This window comes from Arvicola amphibius, chromosome 10 (genome assembly GCF_903992535.2).
Source record: "Arvicola amphibius chromosome 10, mArvAmp1.2, whole genome shotgun sequence".
NCBI classification, from domain to species: Eukaryota; Metazoa; Chordata; class Mammalia; order Rodentia; family Cricetidae; genus Arvicola; species Arvicola amphibius.
This window is the reverse complement of record NC_052056.1, coordinates 52,979,859-53,000,708: the sequence shown is the minus strand read 5'-3', so window position 1 is coordinate 53,000,708 and position 20,850 is coordinate 52,979,859. Positions and strand designations below refer to the sequence as shown.

At 36.8% G+C, this 20,850-nt stretch overlaps 1 protein-coding gene across 3 annotated transcripts in view; it reads left to right on the top strand.

Moving 5' to 3' along the window:
* Positions 1-19,759, top strand: part of Alcam (activated leukocyte cell adhesion molecule) — a 187,815-nt gene extending 168,056 nt beyond the window's left edge. For 2 of the 3 annotated variants that reach the window (XM_038345119.2, XM_038345122.2), the window contains 5 exons: positions 2,978-3,110; positions 4,897-4,935; positions 5,227-5,344; positions 15,305-15,417; positions 17,182-19,759. In XM_038345119.2, the coding sequence (XP_038201047.1) occupies positions 2,978-3,110; positions 4,897-4,935; positions 5,227-5,344; positions 15,305-15,392 (378 nt within the window). In that variant the 3' untranslated portion in view covers positions 15,393-15,417; positions 17,182-19,759. Of the gene's footprint in view, positions 1-2,977; positions 3,111-4,896; positions 4,936-5,226; positions 5,345-15,304; positions 15,418-15,518; positions 15,662-17,181 lie in introns of those variants that run through there. The other variant, XM_038345120.2, reaches the window with a different exon arrangement.
* Positions 19,760-20,850: the final 1,091 nt, after the last annotated feature.

Below are 20,850 nucleotides of genomic sequence, written 5' to 3'. Positions count from 1 at the left end.
ACTGGATGCTTCTCCATGGTCATTAATTCCTGAGGAACGGATAATTAAATCATTAAGGTATATACTTTTCTGCGCCATAAAATGTACAAGTAGCCACCATTACTTTGCCTGTTTACACATGTTTAAAGGATATAGCTTATTGAATCTGGACTCCAAGGGTAGTGACCTACATAGTCACTGCTTGGAAATACATGGTCCAGTTTGCTGATTAGAGGGCTAGGACCAGAACAAGAATAGCCAAAGGTAACATCTAGGTTGTACACGATGTTAATCTACATGTAATATCTGTAGCCTTTGTAAGATACTTCATTAGCCACAAAGATTTTCAACTTACATATGCTGTGAATATTTTCTTCTTACTACAAAGTCAGACACAGAAAGAAAGATAGAGACAATAAGAGAGCGAGAACAAACCAGCCTATTAAAGGGTACAGAGCTTTAATCCCATTAATTAATCTCTCTGGGTACTGCTATAACGTTAGTTAAATTTTCTCTGCAGCGGTTCTCATGTCTGCTTAGCTCCTTAGAGCCGGCTAAAGAGCCACAGGACGTGGTCTCTCCATTTAAGGTTTCAGCAGACACATATAAAGCAAAAAGATGCAATTTTAAGCTGAAAACTCCACATTTCCTTGTAGAGAAACGAGCCACTGGTTCAGCTCATATAATATCATTTGCTAAGCATGGTGGATCTGGGCTCTTGTCTGTGAGTCATACAGATACATTTGCATATGCTCAAGAACAGAGAGCCCTCAGAGTGGTCACGCTTGAAGCCAATGACTCCTGACTGGATTAAACACATTTTGAGACACGCAAGTAAAAAGTCCATTCCTGGGAGGGCAGGGAGACAAGGAGACCATCAAGTCTGAGAAGATGCATGCTTCTCTATTCGGAATAAAGACCCGATATGCTGACAATGTGAAGAAGTACTTTATAGAATCGGATGCTAAAAGTAACATGCTCAAAGAATATAAATTTTTCCTCCCTGCTCTGCTGTTTTTCCCTCTTCTTCAGTTAAGTGCCATTGAAAAAGAACCTGTTAGTACTGGTAATACTGATATGGAAAGTAGACAGAAGAAGAAAAAAAGCACACATAAATCTGATGCATAAATGAATATAATAATGTAAAAGGCCATGCTAGAAGGAAGCGAGTAAATTTTTTAGAGACTGAAGTAGCAAGCACAAAGACTTGGGGAGAGCAGCAGGTACATGTACCACAAGGATAGAAACAATCATGCCATTTTTCATTGTCACAGAGAAGGACTTGCGTCTGGCCTCAGGGACAATATGGGATTTTTCATGTTCTGGGTCTGAGATGATCCATCCATAATATTGTATTTGCTCCCCCCTCCAAAGCATAATAAACCTACCAGTGTACAACCAGGAGTTAGCTCCCATGAAACAGAGGCTATTGCATACCTATCCTCAAGACAGTTACAGTAATGTTAAAAATAAAGCCAAGGAGCCGGGCGGTGGTGGTGCACGCCTTTAATCCCAACACTCGGGAGGCAGAGGCAGGTGGATCTCTGTGAGTTCGAGGCCAGCCTGGTCTACAAGAGCTAGGTCCAGGACAGGCTCTAAAAAAGCTGCAGAGAAACCCTGTCTTGAAAAACCAAAAAAAAAAAAAAAAAAAAAAAAAAAAAAAAAAAAAAAAAAAAAAAAAAAAAAAAGAAGAAAGCCAAGGGAGGAAAATACAGGCCAAGAAAAGATTGAATGCGGTACTGGTTGACTTATGCTGTATTTGTGTCTAATCCCAAGAATGAACCAACTACGTTCTTTTTTTTTTTTTTTTTTTTTTTTTTTTTTTTTTTTTTGATTTCCAAATCCTTCTTTTAAAAGATTTTTTGTTCGGCAATATGTATACTTTTTATTTTTTTCCCTATTTTATTGAAAATAAATTTTTCATTCAATATATTCTGAATACAGTTCTACAGTTTCCCCTCCTCCAAAAACTCGATTCTCCCCACCTCCACTTCCACCAAATCTATACCCTTTCGTTTTATCTATCATTCAAAAGAAAGCAGACATTTAAAAAATAACAGTAAAATAAATTAAGATAAGATAAAATAAAACAAACAAACTGGAACATGACCAAACAAATATAATAAAGAGCACAGAAATACATAATGCAGAGGCGTAAGTTCTCATTACAGAGATCCCATAAAAACACAAGATCAGAAACCATAATATGTACCCCCAAAACAAAATAGCCTTCAAAGTTTTTTAAACGAACCTCCAAAAGCAGGGTACTGATCTAAACAGAGAATTCTCAAAAGATGGAACATAAATAGCTAAGAAATACTACTACCGCATTGTTTCTTACGTTTGAAGGTCACACATCCAAGAGATACCCCCATCTGTGTCTCAGGACAATAAAATGCATTTTAATTAATCCTTAAGTCACCACCAAAGGGTCTACTTTTTTTTTTATTTAGCACAGGGAAGTTCTGAGAGAAATGATGGTTTTATTTACCTATAAACAATTATTATATTACTTGAGCCTTGATAAAACATTTAAGGTAAGAAAATAGATACCCGTTTTGCAAAGAATTAAAATCATAGAATAAATGTTTACAGCAAAAAATAAATCAGCCCATTGACCATATCCACAAGTAATTAAATGCTTATATTCCCTGAAAGAAAGCTAGTGATTATAATGACTAATAACATTCTTTGAAACAAGTATCATGGGAAAAGCTTAACTGACACTGAGCATCTATAAAAAAAAAGTTTGATGGATGTGTTAAAATTCCAAGAGAATCATAGACAGACAGGTCCCATTATTGCTTTCCTAATCTCTTTTCTGCCCGCCGTAACCATTAAGCAGTAGAGGACCTGGATGGTCCTTACCTGTAGTTTCCACATACCCTTAAGCACAGACAGCAGGACATCACGCCTGCCCTGGGTCATCTCCCACTTCTCTGTCCCACACTTGTAAAATGCTTTTCCATTTCTAAACTCTTCTTTCTTCTTCTTCCAGACAGAGGAGTCTCCTTATATCAATGGCAGGTATTATAGTAAAATTATCATTTCCCCTGAGGAGAATGTTACACTAACTTGCACAGCAGAAAACCAACTGGAGAGAACAGTAAACTCCCTGAATGTCTCTGCGAGTGAGTATTTCATTTCTGACATTAAAACCGTAAGAAAACTTGAAGTTATTCTTCATTAGCTTTACATCTTCAGTCCCATCTCCCTGTACTGCATCATGGTAAGTCTCATACATTTGTTTTGCATTTGATATCATCGCCATAAGGTTACTTTTCTTTTTCCTGGTTTCCATTCTACTATCCTTGTTTTCACAGTTTAAGTTACTTCATATATTAGGACTCAGACCCTTTTCCCTGACACAGAAATCCTCCCAAACACAAGAAAGAATAAGAAATGGGCAGCTTGTATTTAATCCATGCTGAGGATACAAAGTCAGATAGTTCAATGATTATCTTAAGGCACTTTTGTAAATTACACATTCGATAAATTTTTAATTCTGCTATTAGTTTGCATTACAATTTATTGTATTTTTATCCTACACTTACTTTATACAGAAATGCCATAAATTTGACCAATTAACAAATTAGTAGGGTAAAAAAAAAAAAGACGTGAGAATTAATGAACTCAGCTTGGAAAAGTTTCCCTTCTCTCATCAGTTTTGAATCATAATGGAAATAAATGAAATTATCTTGGATAAAATTTAAGAATCTGTTAGTATTGAAATCCTAGTTTATTTATTTTTGAGGGAGAAAAAACATTTTGAAAAATATTATTTATTGGAAAATTAGAAGCCATTTTCATTTCTGTTACTATTCCTGTTGCTGTTACTATGGCAACCCTAAATCAGGACTGGCCTCAAGTAAAGTTCACTTTTAGACAGGATGTTAGCTGACCTGCTGCCAAATGTTTATTTCTTGATCAGTTGGAATCCTTGCATTAGTATGTTATGAATATAACAAATAGGAATTTGTAGGACAAAACAATTTCAAAAGATAATGGCCCCAACAGATGGACTAGGATATAAAGGCCCAGTGGATTAGCTGGAGAGCAAAAGTAAATAAAATTAAAATACAGTCATTGACTTCTCACAATCCAATTCTGTGAGTATTGATTTGTACTATCTAGAGAGAACCTATCCTTTTGCATTTTTAACTAAAAAGATATTTTTATCACTAACCTGTTGAAAGAGATACTTTAGCTTTTTCTCAGTATTTGAAACGATCATTTCAAAGTTTGTACTCCCTGAGTACTTAAGATGAGGAATGAATTTTCTCTAACATCATAGCGAATTCTGATGCAGACTCATGCACACTGAAGAATATTTATGTAATTTAATGATAATCCACAAGAGCACTGAGTTTTAACTCTACTAGGATCATAGCACAATCAGAAACTTGCAAGTCTAGCAAACATCACATAGGGTAGGGTGCTATGTAATGTCTCGAGCACCCCACTTATAACCTCCACCCCAACTCCTTCTTTGAGAACGTAGGAAATGTCCTTGATCTTAGGAAATGAAAATGAATTCTAAGCAGGGGGAGAAGAGTTGAGAGACACAACACTGTAGACTTCATAGGGGCCAACTTGTTTCTCCTAAAAAGAAGTTCTAGTGAAAGATATAGACAGTAGGAAATTAATATAGATTTTAGATAAATACCCTAACTTGTTGGTTGTAAATTTTCTCGAATAGATTCAAACATTTGCATTTTAACTACTTTCCTTAAAACAAGATTAATTCCTTTGTAGGGAAGTTTTTGCTCTATCCAGTGTGATTTTCCTTTTCTTTACTCTTAGTTCTAGAATAGCTGTTTTATCAAAGTATTATTACATCATACTATAATGGTAAAGGTGGCTTTCACTTATCAACAAATTTTGTTTTTAATTTCATATTAACATTTTTCATTTCAGTAAGTATTCCAGAACACGATGAGGCAGACGATATAAGTGGTAGGTACTATACTGCAGACTCGACTCTCCTTCCTTGACTATCAGCTCAAGATCTATGAAGTGTCCCTGTATAAGTGATTTTCTTAGCTGTCCAAATTTGACTTGAGTTACAATATCAAATGAGACAAGATAGTCAACGTTCTAAACTTTTTCACCCTTTAAAATCACAAGTTTGCATGTAAATCATGATAGTGAGCCTTAGTCATCATTAATAAGTTAGAACGACACCAACTTCATTTCCAACTCTTTAGCACTGGCTATAATTGCACGGACTTTTCTTCTTTCTTGTAGATGAGAACAGAGAAAAGGTGAATGACCAGGCAAAACTAATTGTGGGAATTGTAGTTGGTCTCCTACTGGCTGCGCTCGTGGCTGGCGTCGTCTACTGGCTCTACATGAAGAAATCCAAGTAAGTTGCACAAAGGGGTTCTTGGTCTTCACCGCCTCCAACGTGCTGATTGTGCTTACCCCAGCTGTGGGCACAATTTATATAATAATACAGACATAGCATCCAATTGGGCGTACCATACTTTGTTTCACTTTGCAGTGACTATAGGGCTAACATCGGGATGTGGTCTGAGATGTGCTTGTGTCTCCTTATCTTTCTTAGTCAGCATTCTGAATGCCATTACTTTTGCTACTGTCATTGCTTTCTGCATGAGTAGATTTGTCTCTTACGTACACATTGCCTAAATGGAAAATATCCTAAACTTTTTGTTTGAAGCTTATGGAGATTAGTTAAAAAGAAGTTTCATATTTCAGGGATTGTAAATGACTGTGAATGTCTGATCTGACCAGAAAGTAACTCTACTGAAGTGAGGCTGTCTCCCTCTATTCTAATTGAATAACTTTGTTCTATATAAAGACCTAATTAAGATGTGGAAACATCATTACGTTGGCCTTAATGAAAACACTGATTAGACAGAATACTACAAATGCATTTAAGACACTTTAGATAAGTTAAAATTAAAATGATTGAAATCATCAGGTACACCATGCAAGACAGACCTTAAAGATCTTCTGACAGTGATTTTACCAAATATCTGGTTAAGCTGATGAAGATGATCAGTAAGTAGATGTCAGCCACTCCGTATATGTCATGATTCAGGTGCACATAATTTCTATAAGGTCTACGCATCCTCCACATCAGGCTGATGGCACTCCATATGAGTTCACAGTGTCTGCATTGCCAGCACAAGGGGACATGGAGTCCCGTATTTTACATGTTTTGAAAGGCTTTAAAATAACATCTTATAAGCGAATAACTCTTTTTATGACAGAATGTCTATAGCTGGTACCAACCTGTAACATAATTTTAGGCTTTCACTATGTCTGAGTTAATCCCTCTACAAATTCAAAAACTATATTTTATGAAGAAGGAGGGTTGAAAGATAAAGCGAGCTCAAACCTATAATCTTAATTTCATCCTATAAACATGTCCATTTCAATCTGAGTGGAGTTTCCTGGCAGGGAGGCACAGCTGGAAATGTGAACCTTAACAAAGCATGATAACCATACATTGACTGCTCACAATACATCTGTAAAGTAGACACCATTGTTATTCATATTTTACCTGTGAAAGAGATTTTCTTGTGATGGCTAATTATAGTGGGCAGAATTATTTGTCTTACAGGAATGATAAGGCCTTACCATATCTCATGATGCTTTGTTGCCTTTTTCCATAGAAAATGTTCTGTTGTGTTTGTGACTGATATGCATGATGTCCATTCCCATATGGAGCCATGGTCACTCCTCTTTATACAGTTAAATAAATTTCAAACCCTAAGAGAACTCTTAACATTTTAGTCATGTTAATGGCAAGTGTCTCATCAGACATCAAATGTCCTCTGAATAAAAGTGTGTCTGTGTGTTATGTGAACTGTTACATATAGAAACCAAAAAACTCAAATCACCGATAAATAAATGCTGGAAATTTTGTTTAACGATGTGATTAGGTTAGACCTCAAACATTCCCTTTAAAGTCTGTCATTAAATTAAAGGCCAGTCCTAACATGTGACTGCTACTTATTTGAAAGATGTGCCAGATTTGATAGACTTAATACTATTGGTAATCAATGTAATAAATTGCAGCTCTCATCGTTTCAAGATAACAGACTTTTAGGAAGAATGTGTGGGATGCTTCAAATTTCTAAGTGCCCTTAATCCCTTCCTGAACCTCTAGAATAAGCTGACTTTTGTGCACTATGAGTGAGCGTTTAACCCCATAAGCCACTGACAGAGGAAGTGCAGACTCATCATTTCAGTTCAGAATCCCCAAGACCAATTTTTGTAATGCAGTTAGCAAAGCAATGGAGTTTTAACAACACTGGAGAGATGTTCTTTGAATTAGTTATGGTAAACATCATTTGGAAAATAAGAGATTTGGGTTTTTTTTTATTTCAAAGTAGAATTGAAGAGTATATTCATTTGTATATTTAGTGTTTTCTCATATTCTATATAAATTCATATATATTTGCTACTTCATCAGTACTATATTTCAATTAAGATTCCAGATTTGACTTTACCTTTGTGCATTTTGCATCCTCCCATGGTGGAGGAACATGCCACAAATTCAGGATAGCATATTCCTCCATTTGTATTAAAGATAGGGCTATCCAAGTTTGGATCTTCTTTTCTTTTCATTTCTTGCTTTTTTTTTTTTTTTTTTTTTTTCACTTAAAATTTGGCAAGCATCCAGAAGAGGAAAAACAAAAAGAAAATGTCCCATTATTCTCTCCAACCATAAATAAGAAACTAAAAGGGACCTACGATAAAGAGGAAATGTTGGCATATCTAGCTAATTACAATGTCACTGGCCCCTAAGTACAGAACCAGGACTTCTTGTGCTATTGTTTTGATATGAAAGTCCTCTGAGGAAAGGGCTCAAGTCAAAATAGAGTATTTATATTTTTAAAATATCACGGTTTGCTTCCTGTTGAAAAATATAACTACCTGGCCCTGTCATGATTAACCTTGGATCTTTGTGCACTTGGGAGAAATTGAAGTTATTAAATCTCACAGACTCAATTCCTGCACCGGTAGCATGTAAGACACATGTGCCTCTTAGCATTAGTATGTGTGTAAACATAAATTAAAGGCTCAAAAATGCAAATTATCTTTGTTTTTGTTATCCTTTTCAAGGTAAGGGGAAAATGTCCCTCTTCTTACCATGATCCAGCTTGTTTTCTGTTATCAGTATTATGGATGTTCGCTGATACAAAGTCAAGCTGCAGACTGCAATGGGAACTTCTTGCTTTTATGGAGTCAGGGTGTGTGTTTGTTTACTTGTTTGTTTGTTGGGTTTTCTTGTTTTGTTTTTGTTTGTTTTTTTTTTCAATTACGGGACTGTATTTGAGACTTTGAGAAGGTAGTTTCTAAAGTAAAGAGAACATCAAATTAGAGGAGACAGTCCCAATTACACAGGACAAATTCAGCAAGGAGATTGAAACACTGAAAGAAAACCAAAAAGACTTTGGAAATTAAAGAAACAATCAGATATTTTATCAGAGCACATTTACTGGAATAGCTTATGACCACTAGTTCTAGGAAGTCCCCAGGGGCCGACAGCATGCTGCAGATGCACAGAGCCCAGGACCTGCTCCATCCAAAAAGCTGGATGCTTCAGTAATGGCGATGAGTTTAGTAATCTTCAGTTCATATCTGAAGGACAAAGAAGCAGATATTGATGCTATTGAAGGATGGCAGGACAGTATTGGAACAGATGCATTCACCAGCAACAAGCAAAAGTCATCAGACAGACAAGCAATACCCATCTTTATAGCACCTGTGGGGCCACCCACCCGAAGAAGCTGCTTAGCCCAGGGGAGGGACTTCTCTCCTTGACAACCGTATTTCCTAAAATTGCCTCAACAGACCCACCAGAGGCATGCCTCTTGACTTCTGATCCCTCCAGTTGGTAACTGAGATGACCCATCACACACAAGGTTGTGGCTTTTTTTTCATGAATGGATATTGAATTCTGTCATCTCTCAATATGACTTATATGATTTTCTTCTTGAGTTTGGATTGCATTAATTAGTTTTTAAATGCTGAGTCAGCCATGCACAGCCTGGAATAAATCCCATCTGATCATGGTGTTTGTTTTTTGTACATTTTGGATTTGATTTGTTAGTTTTATTTAAATTTAGGAATTCTGTTCCTGAGAGATAATTTCCTGTCATTTTCTGATAGTGTCTTTGTCCAGTTTTGTTATCAGGGTCCTGTTGACCTAGCAGGATGCATTAGGAAATAGTCCTCCTCTCTTTAATTTTACAAAAAGACTATAGAGGGTCAGTATAATTTCTCCCTTGCATGTTGGTAGAATTTATCATTAAATATATCAGCCTGATGCTTTCTGTCTTGAAGGGGAAGGTCATATTTGCTGAGTTCTCATTTTAAGAGCTATAGAGTTCCTCTCAAGAGTAAAATCATGCTTGGAACCAGGAATTTAGGCAGTTAAATGGAGCTAGTAAAGTTATCGATCTTAGGGAAACCTACAGCTGCCACTTCACCAAATCAATGCAATCCCTAACTACATTTTAAGTATTTGTCCTTTATTACTATTATTATTATTATTATTATTTTATCTTTATTTTAATCTTCAGTCTTCTGCTTACTGTGCAGTCTGCATACTAACTGTTAGCTAAGATACAAAGGCTAGTTCCTGATTACTTTTTTTAACAGAGGACATGTGCATTCCTTATTTTAGTGAGGAATTTCTCAGAAGGGCCTCAAAGTCTAAGCATACTAAATTGAAAGTGGTAGCAATAAAACCAACTGTTTATTCTTCTCCAAGTCACGATATTGCTGCTCACTGTCAGATAGACTTAAAGCTCTCTCCACCACCTCTGGCTTTTTGTTAACTTTGGCCCAAGAAAAGACTCATCCCACTGACAGCTGTGACCAGGGAATAGGGAGAAATAACTATTATCTTGGATATGCCCCAATCACCTGCATAGGTGTCAAAGGTCAGACGGCTTGAACTGGCAATTTTCCATGGCCAAAATGCCCGTCCTGAAAGCTCATAGTCTTGGCACTGTTATATGGTGTAAACTGGGCACACTATAAAATATAAATCACAGAATTTAACCCTGCAGTCAGGAAGAGTTAATATTTCCTCACACTCAAGCACGGTTTTTAGTTCACTGTACACACATACCTGGTCTATTTTTGAAAACCTCAAAACTTACTAAATAATTACAATATAAATTATTTTATTTCACAGATATAAAATTCTCTATGGTTTTGTTTTGTTTTTGCTTTGTCCTTTTATTTCTTTCTGCGATAGCCCTCACCATTGGTTGAACCTATATTCGCAAGAACCCCCTTCACGTTCCCCCTTCCCCACCCCCACTAAATTATTGTTAAAATATTAAAATAAAGCCATCCATAGAGGGCAGCACCGATGATATTTATACCTTCTATGCTAAAGACTTCAAAGCGAGTATATAATCACTTGGTGATATCCCTGAAAAGAGTCCTGAGACTGTCTGAAATTACTTTAACGGTTTTAGCTCCTTCACAGAACTGCTTTTTCAGATGACCTAAGACGTAGATTTGAACTGATCTGTTCAGTAACCATGTGGCCTTTGGCAACAGCTCTGTAACATCAGGTTGTTGAGCCCTGTGCCTCACCTAGAACTTTCTCATGAACATTCATGTTGGGTCTCATGACATATGTGGGTGTTATTCATTCCTCTATTTATAGAGAACAAGAGTTTTAAGAGAAAGGATGTGGCCAGGGTCTTGTAGCTCCAAACTGATACTAATGTACTTTTTTTTTTTTTTTTGGTTAGGGTTACTGTTTCTATGATAGAATACCATAACCAAAGCAATCTGGGGAGGAAAGGAATCATTTGGCTCAAACTTCCATATTGCAGTTCATCACTGAAGGTAGTCAGGACAGTAACTCAAACAGGTCAGGAACCTGGAGGCAGAAGCTGATTCAGAGACCATGGAAGACTGATCCTTACTGACTTGCTTCCTGTGGCTTGCTCAGCCTCCTTTCTTGTAGAACTCGAGACCACTAGCCCAGGGGTGGCACCACCTACAATGTGCAGGGCCATCTCCGTCAAACACTAATGAAGAAAGTGCTCCGCAGGGTTGCTCACAGCCAGACTTTATGGAAGAATTTTCTTAATTGAAATCTCTCCCCACTTCTCAGATGATTTTAGCTTTTGTCAAGTTCACATAAAACTAACCAGGACATCCACTAACCTCAAGACCACCACTGCCGCCACCACCCTCCCGTCTACCGAGTTACACTTCGTGGTTAAGGATAGAATTTCTTTCCATTCCCATCTTAGTTACTTAGTTTAATCCCGTCATGATACAATGATTTAAATTTTCTCGTACAGTCAAAGTAAACCAAAAGTTCCTGATGAAAATTTAAGACAAGCAGTGATCATAATTTATAGTTTAATCTATTTGTAAAGAGCACGTGCTTTGTAAGTGCTTTGTCCTTCAAATAGGTGATAAATGCTTTGCAGATGAGACTGATTTAAACAATCATTTGTCTTTGTCAGTTGGAGTTGGAGTACTAACCCTTGTAATTTTTTCAAATCCCTGGAAACTTTCCAAAACTAAAAGGTATTTATTCCATAAAATTCCATCTAATTTTGGACATCATTCTCAAAACGAAAACTAAAGTACCTAAAATAAATTTTAAGGGAAGAGAACTCTCAAACTCCTACACGATGGGAACTATGGAAATTCAAGGAATACTGAAAGCAGGAGAAATAGTCTCCCCCAGGGAAGAGTACACAATTGGCTATCCAATACCAAGTGGTCAGCCCTGAAAACATACATACAAGTAACATTATACAAACTAAGCATATATATCTAGTTGTATAATATATCTAGAAATATATATGTTTGAATGCATCTGAAATGTTCATGACTTCACTTAACTCCAGTCCAATGGTTCTCAATGTGTGGGCCACGACCCCTTTGGGAGTCAAAAGACCTTTTCACAGAGATTGCATATCAGATATCCTCCCTATCAGATATTTACATTACAATTCATAACAGTAGCAAAATTACAGTTATGAAGTAGTAACGAAATGATTTTCTGGTTGGGGTCACCACAGCATGCAGAACTCTATTAAAGGGTGGCAGAAATAGGCAGAGTTTAGACTGTTCTAGTCTCTCCATACAGGGGTGTCTACTGACAGGAAGTTACATCATCATCTTCTTCCGCTTTCACTCTTCTGGATCTTTTTTTTTTGTACAGAGTTTCAAGTTGTCAATTTTGGAATATTGGACACTTTAGATGTCTCATTTTCTAGATTGTATTTTTAATGTAAAATGATTAGTCATTTTCATTTTTCTCAAAACTTGGACTGTCACCCATTTTCTCTTCATGAAATCCCAAATGTTTGTGCATGGGAATGTTTTAACTTAGACCACAAGTTGTTGAGGCATGACTACTTTTTAAAACCTTGGTCTGTGCTGGGAAGGGAGTTCAGTGAGCAAAGTTCTTGCTTTACAAACACAGTGACTGAAATTCTGTCTCCAGATACCACATTCAAAATCCAGAGTAGGTGTCTTACACTTGTGATCCCAGCACTGGAAAGGCAGAAACAAGTGGATCCTTGGTACTCTCTTGGCCAACTGGTCTAACACAATTGACAAGTTCCAGGCCAATGAGAGGTTTAGCCAGAGGGAAAGAGAGAGATAAATATAGGTGGATGGTACTTCTGTAGGGATGCCCAAGGTTATCCTCTAGCTTCCACATACATAGCTTCCACACACAAACACATGTGCCCACATGCATACACAAATATACACACACATGTATATTATGTGCACATCCACATAAGCTTTGCTTTTTTAATTTTAGAATTTACATTGAACTATTTTATAGTTATATTTTCATTTTTAATATTTTTTCTATTTGAAAGTTTAAGGTGTAAATAAGCTCATCTGGTGAATTACAATGATTTTGTAATTTCTAATTTTTATTAATTGGTTCAAAGTGTTTGATTTGCCTTTAAAATTTCCTGTTTCCCAATATATCTTTTTTCCCTTTTCAATTTTGCAAGCATATATAATGCCTGTTTTATAAGCCTTGGTTCTCTATTTAATTACTCGGGTTTGTATTTACCCAGTTTTCATGTTATTACAGTGACATTGTGTTGCAGGGGGCGGGCTGCTTGTTTATCCCAGCCGCCCGGCTTGCTTAGTCCCAAAATAATCACACAGAAGCTGTATTAATTAAATCACTGATGGCCCGTTAGCTCTAGTTTCTTATTGGCTAATGTTTACATCTTAATTTAACTTAATTAATTTCTGTTAATCTGTGTATCGCCATGTGGTAGTGGCTTACTGGGTAAAGCTCTAACCAGCGTCCATCTCAGGCTGAGGATCTATGGCATCTCTCTCACTTTGCTTTCTTCTTCCCAGAATTCAGTTCCATCTTCCCTGCTTTCCTAAGTTCTGCTCTATCAGGCCAAAGCAGTTTCTTTATTCATTAACCAATACAAGCAACACAGAAATAAGGACCTCCTACACCAACATTGTTCTACATAGTTTTAGTAAATTTTCATTTGTTTCTATGCATTTTGATATTATATTGTTACATTCTGACTTCTATATGGAGTGGTACTCAAACTGCTTGCAAGTCAGCTTGATCCCTTTGAAGCTTCATTTTAAATTTTATTAGAATAGCATATCCAATTTAGGAGACAGACAAAGAATCAAGGAATCCTCCTAGTATGTCCCATGAGCCTCTCTGCAGTTTCTCCTGTCTCCAGTAATTCCCTTTTACCTTACTCTGGCCAAGAACTGGTCTTTTTCTCTTTAAATCACTGGGATGCATAGGCCGCTTGGGCCATCATTTTTGAAGCACAATCCAGTAACTGTGTACTGGCACAAAGTCCACGTGATCTGAGAGTACAAGTCATTTGCTTTTCTTCCCTTTGAAATCACAGAACTTTATTTCTGTAACTACCTCCTTAAAAATTTGAAGTATTCGTTTTTATATTTTAATACTTTAATGTATTTATGACCAGAGAGTTAGAATAGTACATATTATTTCCACATTCTCACACATACTAACTGAGAGACCTGCTATCATTTAGGTAGGGGACAAACACAGGTTGAGGAGCCTCATGCAAACTGCACCTAAGCCTCACATTGGCAGAGACCTTGGTAGAAACATGGCAGTTTCCCCTCATCATCCTCTAACAACAGGAAGGCAGGATCTTACATGCCACAAACTGGATTATATAGCACCCATACAATTTTCCTAGACAGTGTCAACAATCAAAAAAAGAGGATTGAACAAGCACAGAGTAAACATCCACAATAAATAATCAAGAGAAAATTAGAGAAAAAAACAAATAACTAGCCAATGTGAATGCCACAGTCAATCATCAAGAAGCGTGAAGTACCCATAAATACTGCATTAAATATCCAGAAATCAAAAGGAGAGGCAAGAAAGGCAATAAGAAATAGGACAGACCCACAGAAACAACCTAAATTATGTGTCTGAAGTCCTAAAAAACTAAAGAAAAAACAGCACCTACCACTATCAACCTTACAGACATAGCTCAGTTTCACTAAAAGGCAAATACCAATGAATACGAACATTATGATTCTGCTAATCTATAAATTACATGAACAGCTAATACTGTCCTGTGCAAACTGAGTTTATGTTACTCTGTAGGGGCAGCAGTACCTGTGAGTGAATGTAATGGTCTACTACTGTTTACTATTCTGAATTCAATTCTATTTACATTTATGTAGACAATTTTTCAAAATTCACTGAATTTTCCTCATGACAGGTATATTTAACTCAGGCGGGTATTATTTTTCAATATAGCATTTTCCCACAGATTCACAGATTTACTGACATCAAAACCAGACTTCCCACCTTTATATTTATAATCTGTATTAATTAGATTTTGGGGAGGGATGGAAAATCTCAGATAAACAACAAAAGAAGGAAAACTTTATTTTGGCTCAAGAGTTTCTGTGGCTTCCATCCCACATTGGCTGGGCCCACTAATTTGGGCCTGATGAGACTCATGTCAATGTATGCCTATTGAGATAATAAAGCTCCCTCAAAATATTTTTTAAATACCAAGAATAAAATGATAACAATTGTTTCTCTAGTAACTTGGTGAAAATTAATCCAACTTACATCAGAGTCCAACAAATTTGTACAATCTGGTGTACAAAAATTTATTTTGTATTATCAATTATTTTTCAGCTCTACTTGACTCATTTTTTCCTCTGCAATGTGTTGTTTTTCAGTCAGTCTTCACAGATGTATAATAACCTTACTTTTCAGAAATATTTTCAAACTAGAGCAGTTTTTTAAAAAAAAATTGAGTGACTATGTGATATTTATTTCAATCTCCTCTAGAACTGCATCAAAACACGTCAACAAGGACCTTGGCAATATAGAAGAGAATAAAAAGCTGGAGGAAAACAACCACAAAACAGAAGCCTAAGAGAGGAGAGGTTGCAGGTCTCCAGGTAAGTGGGACTGGGGGTGTCCTAGAAGCGACTCCTGGGATGTGGGGAAGCCCTGTGGGAATGAAACCCAAACTTCACTTGCTAATGCTTCTTAATTACAGCTCACCAAACGAAAAGATGGCTTCAAAAGGGACCATCAGTGACTCATTGCTTTCAGAAGAATGGCTCTTTCCAGTCCCCTCAACCTCCCCAACATAATTATTATCCCCGAATAATAAAATCCATTTTGGGGATTCTTTTGACATCTCATTTGCATTTTGTTTTTTAATGCCAAAAATTTTTGCCGCACACAAAGAAGCTTTATTTTATGAGTTGGTGTTTGGGTTCAGTAAGCACAAACTCTAAATTTATTTTTAAAACCCATTAGAATAAATTTTAATATATAAATACTTTAATCCAAGGCTATGGCATAATTGTGAGTGTATTTATATAGCCATCTCTTCAGTCATTTTAATGAAAAGGCTGACTGACAAGCTAGTACACACACACACACACACAGAGGCCTTCTTCTCAGTAGTATATGTATAATATGTTTGTATGAGTACATATGCACACAGGTACCTACACGTGCAAATACATGTGCATAACATATGTGTTAGTGCTACATATATTGCATATATTCATCTATATTAGCTGCATCTGTACGATTTTTAAGGTGGTCTTGCAAAAGTGTATGTCTCAGTAATATTACCACATACAACTTGATCATTTTCTTTCTGTGCCCCCTTGAGACCAACAGAGGTATCATTTGAATTAATTAGTCTGTGTGTCATAGAGATAACTGCTACAACTAGCAAGGTGTAAAAAGCCCAACTGCACCAGGCGATGATTGCACACACCTTTAATTCCAGCACTCAGGAGGAAGAGACAGGTTGATCTCTGTGAGTTTGAGACCAACCTGAGCTACAGAGCAAATTCCAGAGCATCCATGAATATAGACAGGGAAACTCGGTCACAAAAAAACCAAAAACTAAGAAGCAAAACAAACAAACAAACAAAAGCCCAATGCTGTGAACTTTGTTAATTAGTATAAATTAACGGCAAGTCACAGTCTGAATGAGACATTTGAGCTGATTTCACAGCAAAGACAGAGGACATGGGAAGGAATTACAACTGGAAGGCTGTCCCCAGGAGAGAAACAGGGCAGAACTGAAATGAGATCAGTTTACAAAGTCTATTAGCTGGACTCTCAAAGAGATTGAGGAGTGAGCACTAGACTCATGTTTCTGCTCGCTGGGACCCAGATACCTCCCTGGCACGTCACACGTTCTTCTCTACCACTCTATTCTCTTTCCCTCAATTCCATGTAAACGCACTCTCTGACGGCCTCAAAAACATCTCACTATAGAACTGAAAACACGCCCCACAAATTAGACTGCGATATAGGGATGGATGCATTTTAAATCTGAAATGTAATGAGATATTCTCATTATTAATGACATTTTTAAGAGGGGAATCATTATTCCCCTCTTATCTTTATACAAATTAATCATGTCTTGCAAAAGGAGGACAGGAGAAAGGGAAAGAGGAAAGGGAGTGAAGGAGGGAGGAGAGAGGTAGGGAGGGAAGGAAGGAACGAACAAGACGTCATCAATTTTAAAACCGTGTAGTAGAATGAGTAGGGCTGGGTTTACAGTGGACTCAGGACATCAGGGTTCTACAAATAATCCCTTCTATGATGTAATTATAGTCACTTTTAGTCCAAAGGATCTGTTGATGGTGAAAAATGACTGTTATGGTAACTAATATGTTTTCTCATTTCAGAGAAAACCCATATAGACAAATTGAAGCATGGACGTGGATTGTATTTAAGACATATACAAAGACAATGACAGCAATTCATGGTTCAAGTATTAAGCAGTTCATCCTACCAAGCTGTCACAGGATCTTAGAGAATTATCTCAAGTGAAACAATGAAACAAAGTTATAAAATCAAATAACAGCAAGATTTGGCAGCCATGATAATAGGTCATATGTTGTATTTTGTTTGTTTTTTTTTTCTGTAAATGTCTGCACTAAGGATTTTCTTTCAGTTTGCCTTTTATGTAAATTTTTTACGTAGCTATTTTTATACACTGTAAGCTTTGTTCTGGGAGTGGCAGTTAATTGGATGTATAATGTAATGTTTTATTTCAATTGTTTATATGGATAGTCTGAGCAGGTACGGTTCTGATTCTGATTGCTATCAATAATGCCCCAAACTTTCTTACAAGAACCTGAAACCCAAAGGTGACAGTTTGCGAGGTTGGGGACATATACCTCGCTCAATCAGAAGCTGGCTTCTTAATTCTGAGGATAGGGGGCCAGCCCAAGTGAGAGTCAGGAGCGCTACAGGGTGTGATGGCCTGTCTGAGGCCAGCATGCTCTCAGAAGCAAGTCACAGATACAAACATCAACACCACGTGAATGATACTCCCCTACTGACAATTCTGTCTTCTCTGAAGAAGACATGCACAGAACTTGGGTCACATTTACTTAACAACACCTTCTAGGAGATTACACTCAGTCAAAAGAAAAGTTAGAAAAAAATAAGAAGAAAACAAAAACTAATGTGTCCGAGAAAGTTGGAAAAAATGACAGCTAGCGTTCCCGTTTTCACAGATTACAATATAAATCACTGTAATTACAATTGGTGTTAAATCCTTTGGGTTATCCACTGCCTTAAAATGACACTTATTTCCTTTAAAATAAATAAAATAAGAGATATCAGTCAGAATTGCAGATTTATAACAGTGGTCATTATTAAAGCTGTGTTATTTTCCACAGAATATAGAATATATATTTTTTTCGTGTGTGTTTTTGTTAACTACGCTACAGATATTGAATGCACCTTGAGATAATTTAGTGTTTTTAACTGGTACATAATTTATCAAGCAGTACATGGAAGTGTAATAATAAAACGTCTATGTATCTTTAGTTACATCAGATTTGTAACTTTATAAACATGTTTTCTGCCTGAGGAACTTTTTAAGGAGATAGTGTACATGGGAACTTTTTGAAGTAGACTGGATGAGGGCCAGTAGCAATTTGTGACTAGACTTTAACCTTTGCTCTTTCAGGTAGAAGCTTGGTTTCTGGGATTACACTGCACAGCCATTTTGTCTGGGATTTACGTGTATAACTTTATCTGAGAAAATAAAAATGACTATTTCCAGGTATAGCACTATGTTCTTTGAGAGGAAAAGGAAATGTGGGGCTTGCCTTTAGACTTAAAGAATAAGCTTTTTTGAAGGCAATGAGAAACTAATCAAGATTCATCTCTGAAGAAGGTTGGAAATAATCTTTTGCCACATCTGTGTATGGAGAGATGTGTCTTTGTACATTTGTAACCACTTGATATCTGAGCAATAGTGTCTCAGCTTAATAAAAGCCTCCTATAGTACATTGGTATGGACTAAATACACAAAATATTCTGTTAGACTTAATGCTGTATTAAATATGGGGAAAAAGAAAACATGTATTTTGCCTCTAGACTTTGATTTACTGAAGTTTTATTTGGCAAGAAAAAAAAATTGAATCTTGATCAATATGTAAACCAAAGGGAAAAGGGAAAAACAAAACAAAACCAAAGTTCTTTGTTTTGCATGGCTAAGCCATTCTGTTTATCTCTGTAAATAATATGATTTCTTTTTGTTTTCTTTTCTTTTTCTCTTTAGAATTTTGTTAAAGAAATTCTAAAAGTTTTAAACACCTGCTTTCCACAATAAGCCATGAACACTACAGTGAGATTAGTTCTGTATTATTATTATTTTTTTTTGCTTGTTTTGTTTGCTTTTTTTTCCTTTGGTATGGAAGATCAAAGGTTTAAAGTCTTACTCCTAAGATGTGTTTGCAGAAAAGTAACAGGGCAACAAAAAGAGTGTTTACTCTAGTCTGGCGCGTTGTGCACTTGTCATTGTAACTGAGTCCACAAACAGCTGTTATAGCCTAGACAGCAGCAGGAGAGACTCAGACCTCTCACCCAGGAGCAGATGTTTACAAGAGAGGACAAGATGGCCACTTCTGCATCAGTGTCTGAATAAGGAGGAAGCTCGCGTGCTCTTGAGCAATTCGGAGTGCTCTCACGCAGGAAGGAAGCTAACTTGCAGTTCCACTTCTGGAGTTTCTTCTCTCCAGTTGTACAGTTGGCCACAGGATACAGGTTTTTAACCAGTTCAAGGTTCACTCCCTATATGTAATTATAGGAATTGTATGTGGAAATGGATTAACATATTCCTCTATGCCTAAAAGAAAATAAAAATGAAATATGTCTTCACATATCTCTTATAGCTGTCTGCCTCTTGTCTGCAATGGGATGTTCATGTACAAAATGTGATTTTATTTAATAAAAAGTGAAAACGTTGATGTGATTGTCCATCCTTCTGGATTGGATTACGAAGGAATAAATGTACTTGTACTTCTTCCAGTCAGGAGGATACCTTGAGTTCTCAACAGTGGCAGTTTCTCAAGGTGTCTGTCCTGACTGATAGGGCCACAATGCCCAAGGCTAACATATTTTGCTATCCTTAGTTTTTAATTAAGAGGACCCTTCAGTTAATCTTTTTTTTTTACCTCACTTTAGATCACCATTTGAAGTTATCTAGATATGATCTTTCCTAGAAATGTGCCTTTTTTATTAAAGTAAGGTTGTTATATATATATTCAAGGTGAAAAGTAACATTTTTGGAATGATTAGCCCTCTGGCCATAGTGGCTAAAGCATGGAATCCCAGCCATCTGGGAGGTTAAGGTCAGTCACCAGGAGTTCCAAACTAGTCTGACCTACATCAGGAATTCCAGACCAGTCTGCACTAACAGAGTAAAGCCTCATCTTAAAAAGTTAAAGAAAACAGTGAGAGTTTGACTTCTCCTTTTCTGATTTGTAGCCCCTTGATCTCCTTTTTGTTGTCTTGTTGCTCTAGCTAGGACTTCAAGAATATTGAATAGATATGGAGAGAATGGACAACCTTGTCTTGTTCCTGATTTCAGTGGGAATCGCTGTGAGTTTTTCTCCATTTAGTTTGATGTTTGCTGTTGACTTGCTGTATATGGATCTATCTACATGGGAAGTAGAAGAAGACAAGATCTGAGTAAATTGCGAACATGGGGACCATGGGAGAGGGTTGAAGGGGAGGGGAGAGAAAGGGATGGGAGCAGAGAAAAATGTATGGCTCAATAAAATCAATTTTAAAAAAAATTAAAGAAAAAAGTTTGAACCCACCCCTTTTCCAGCCATTCACGAATTCTCTACTCACCAAACGTTGTAAGTAACATACATCCTCAGTTCCCAGTGGAAGGTCAGGGTTGAGCTCTGTGACTCCCAGAAGCACATTTCTGTATCAGCCTGATGCCTTAACCCAGACTGCGTAGACCTCAGAGTTTCTCAGAACACACTCCTTCGAGTTAATGAAATGAAAAGATACTAATTTACACATCAGTTGATGGGACCAAAAAG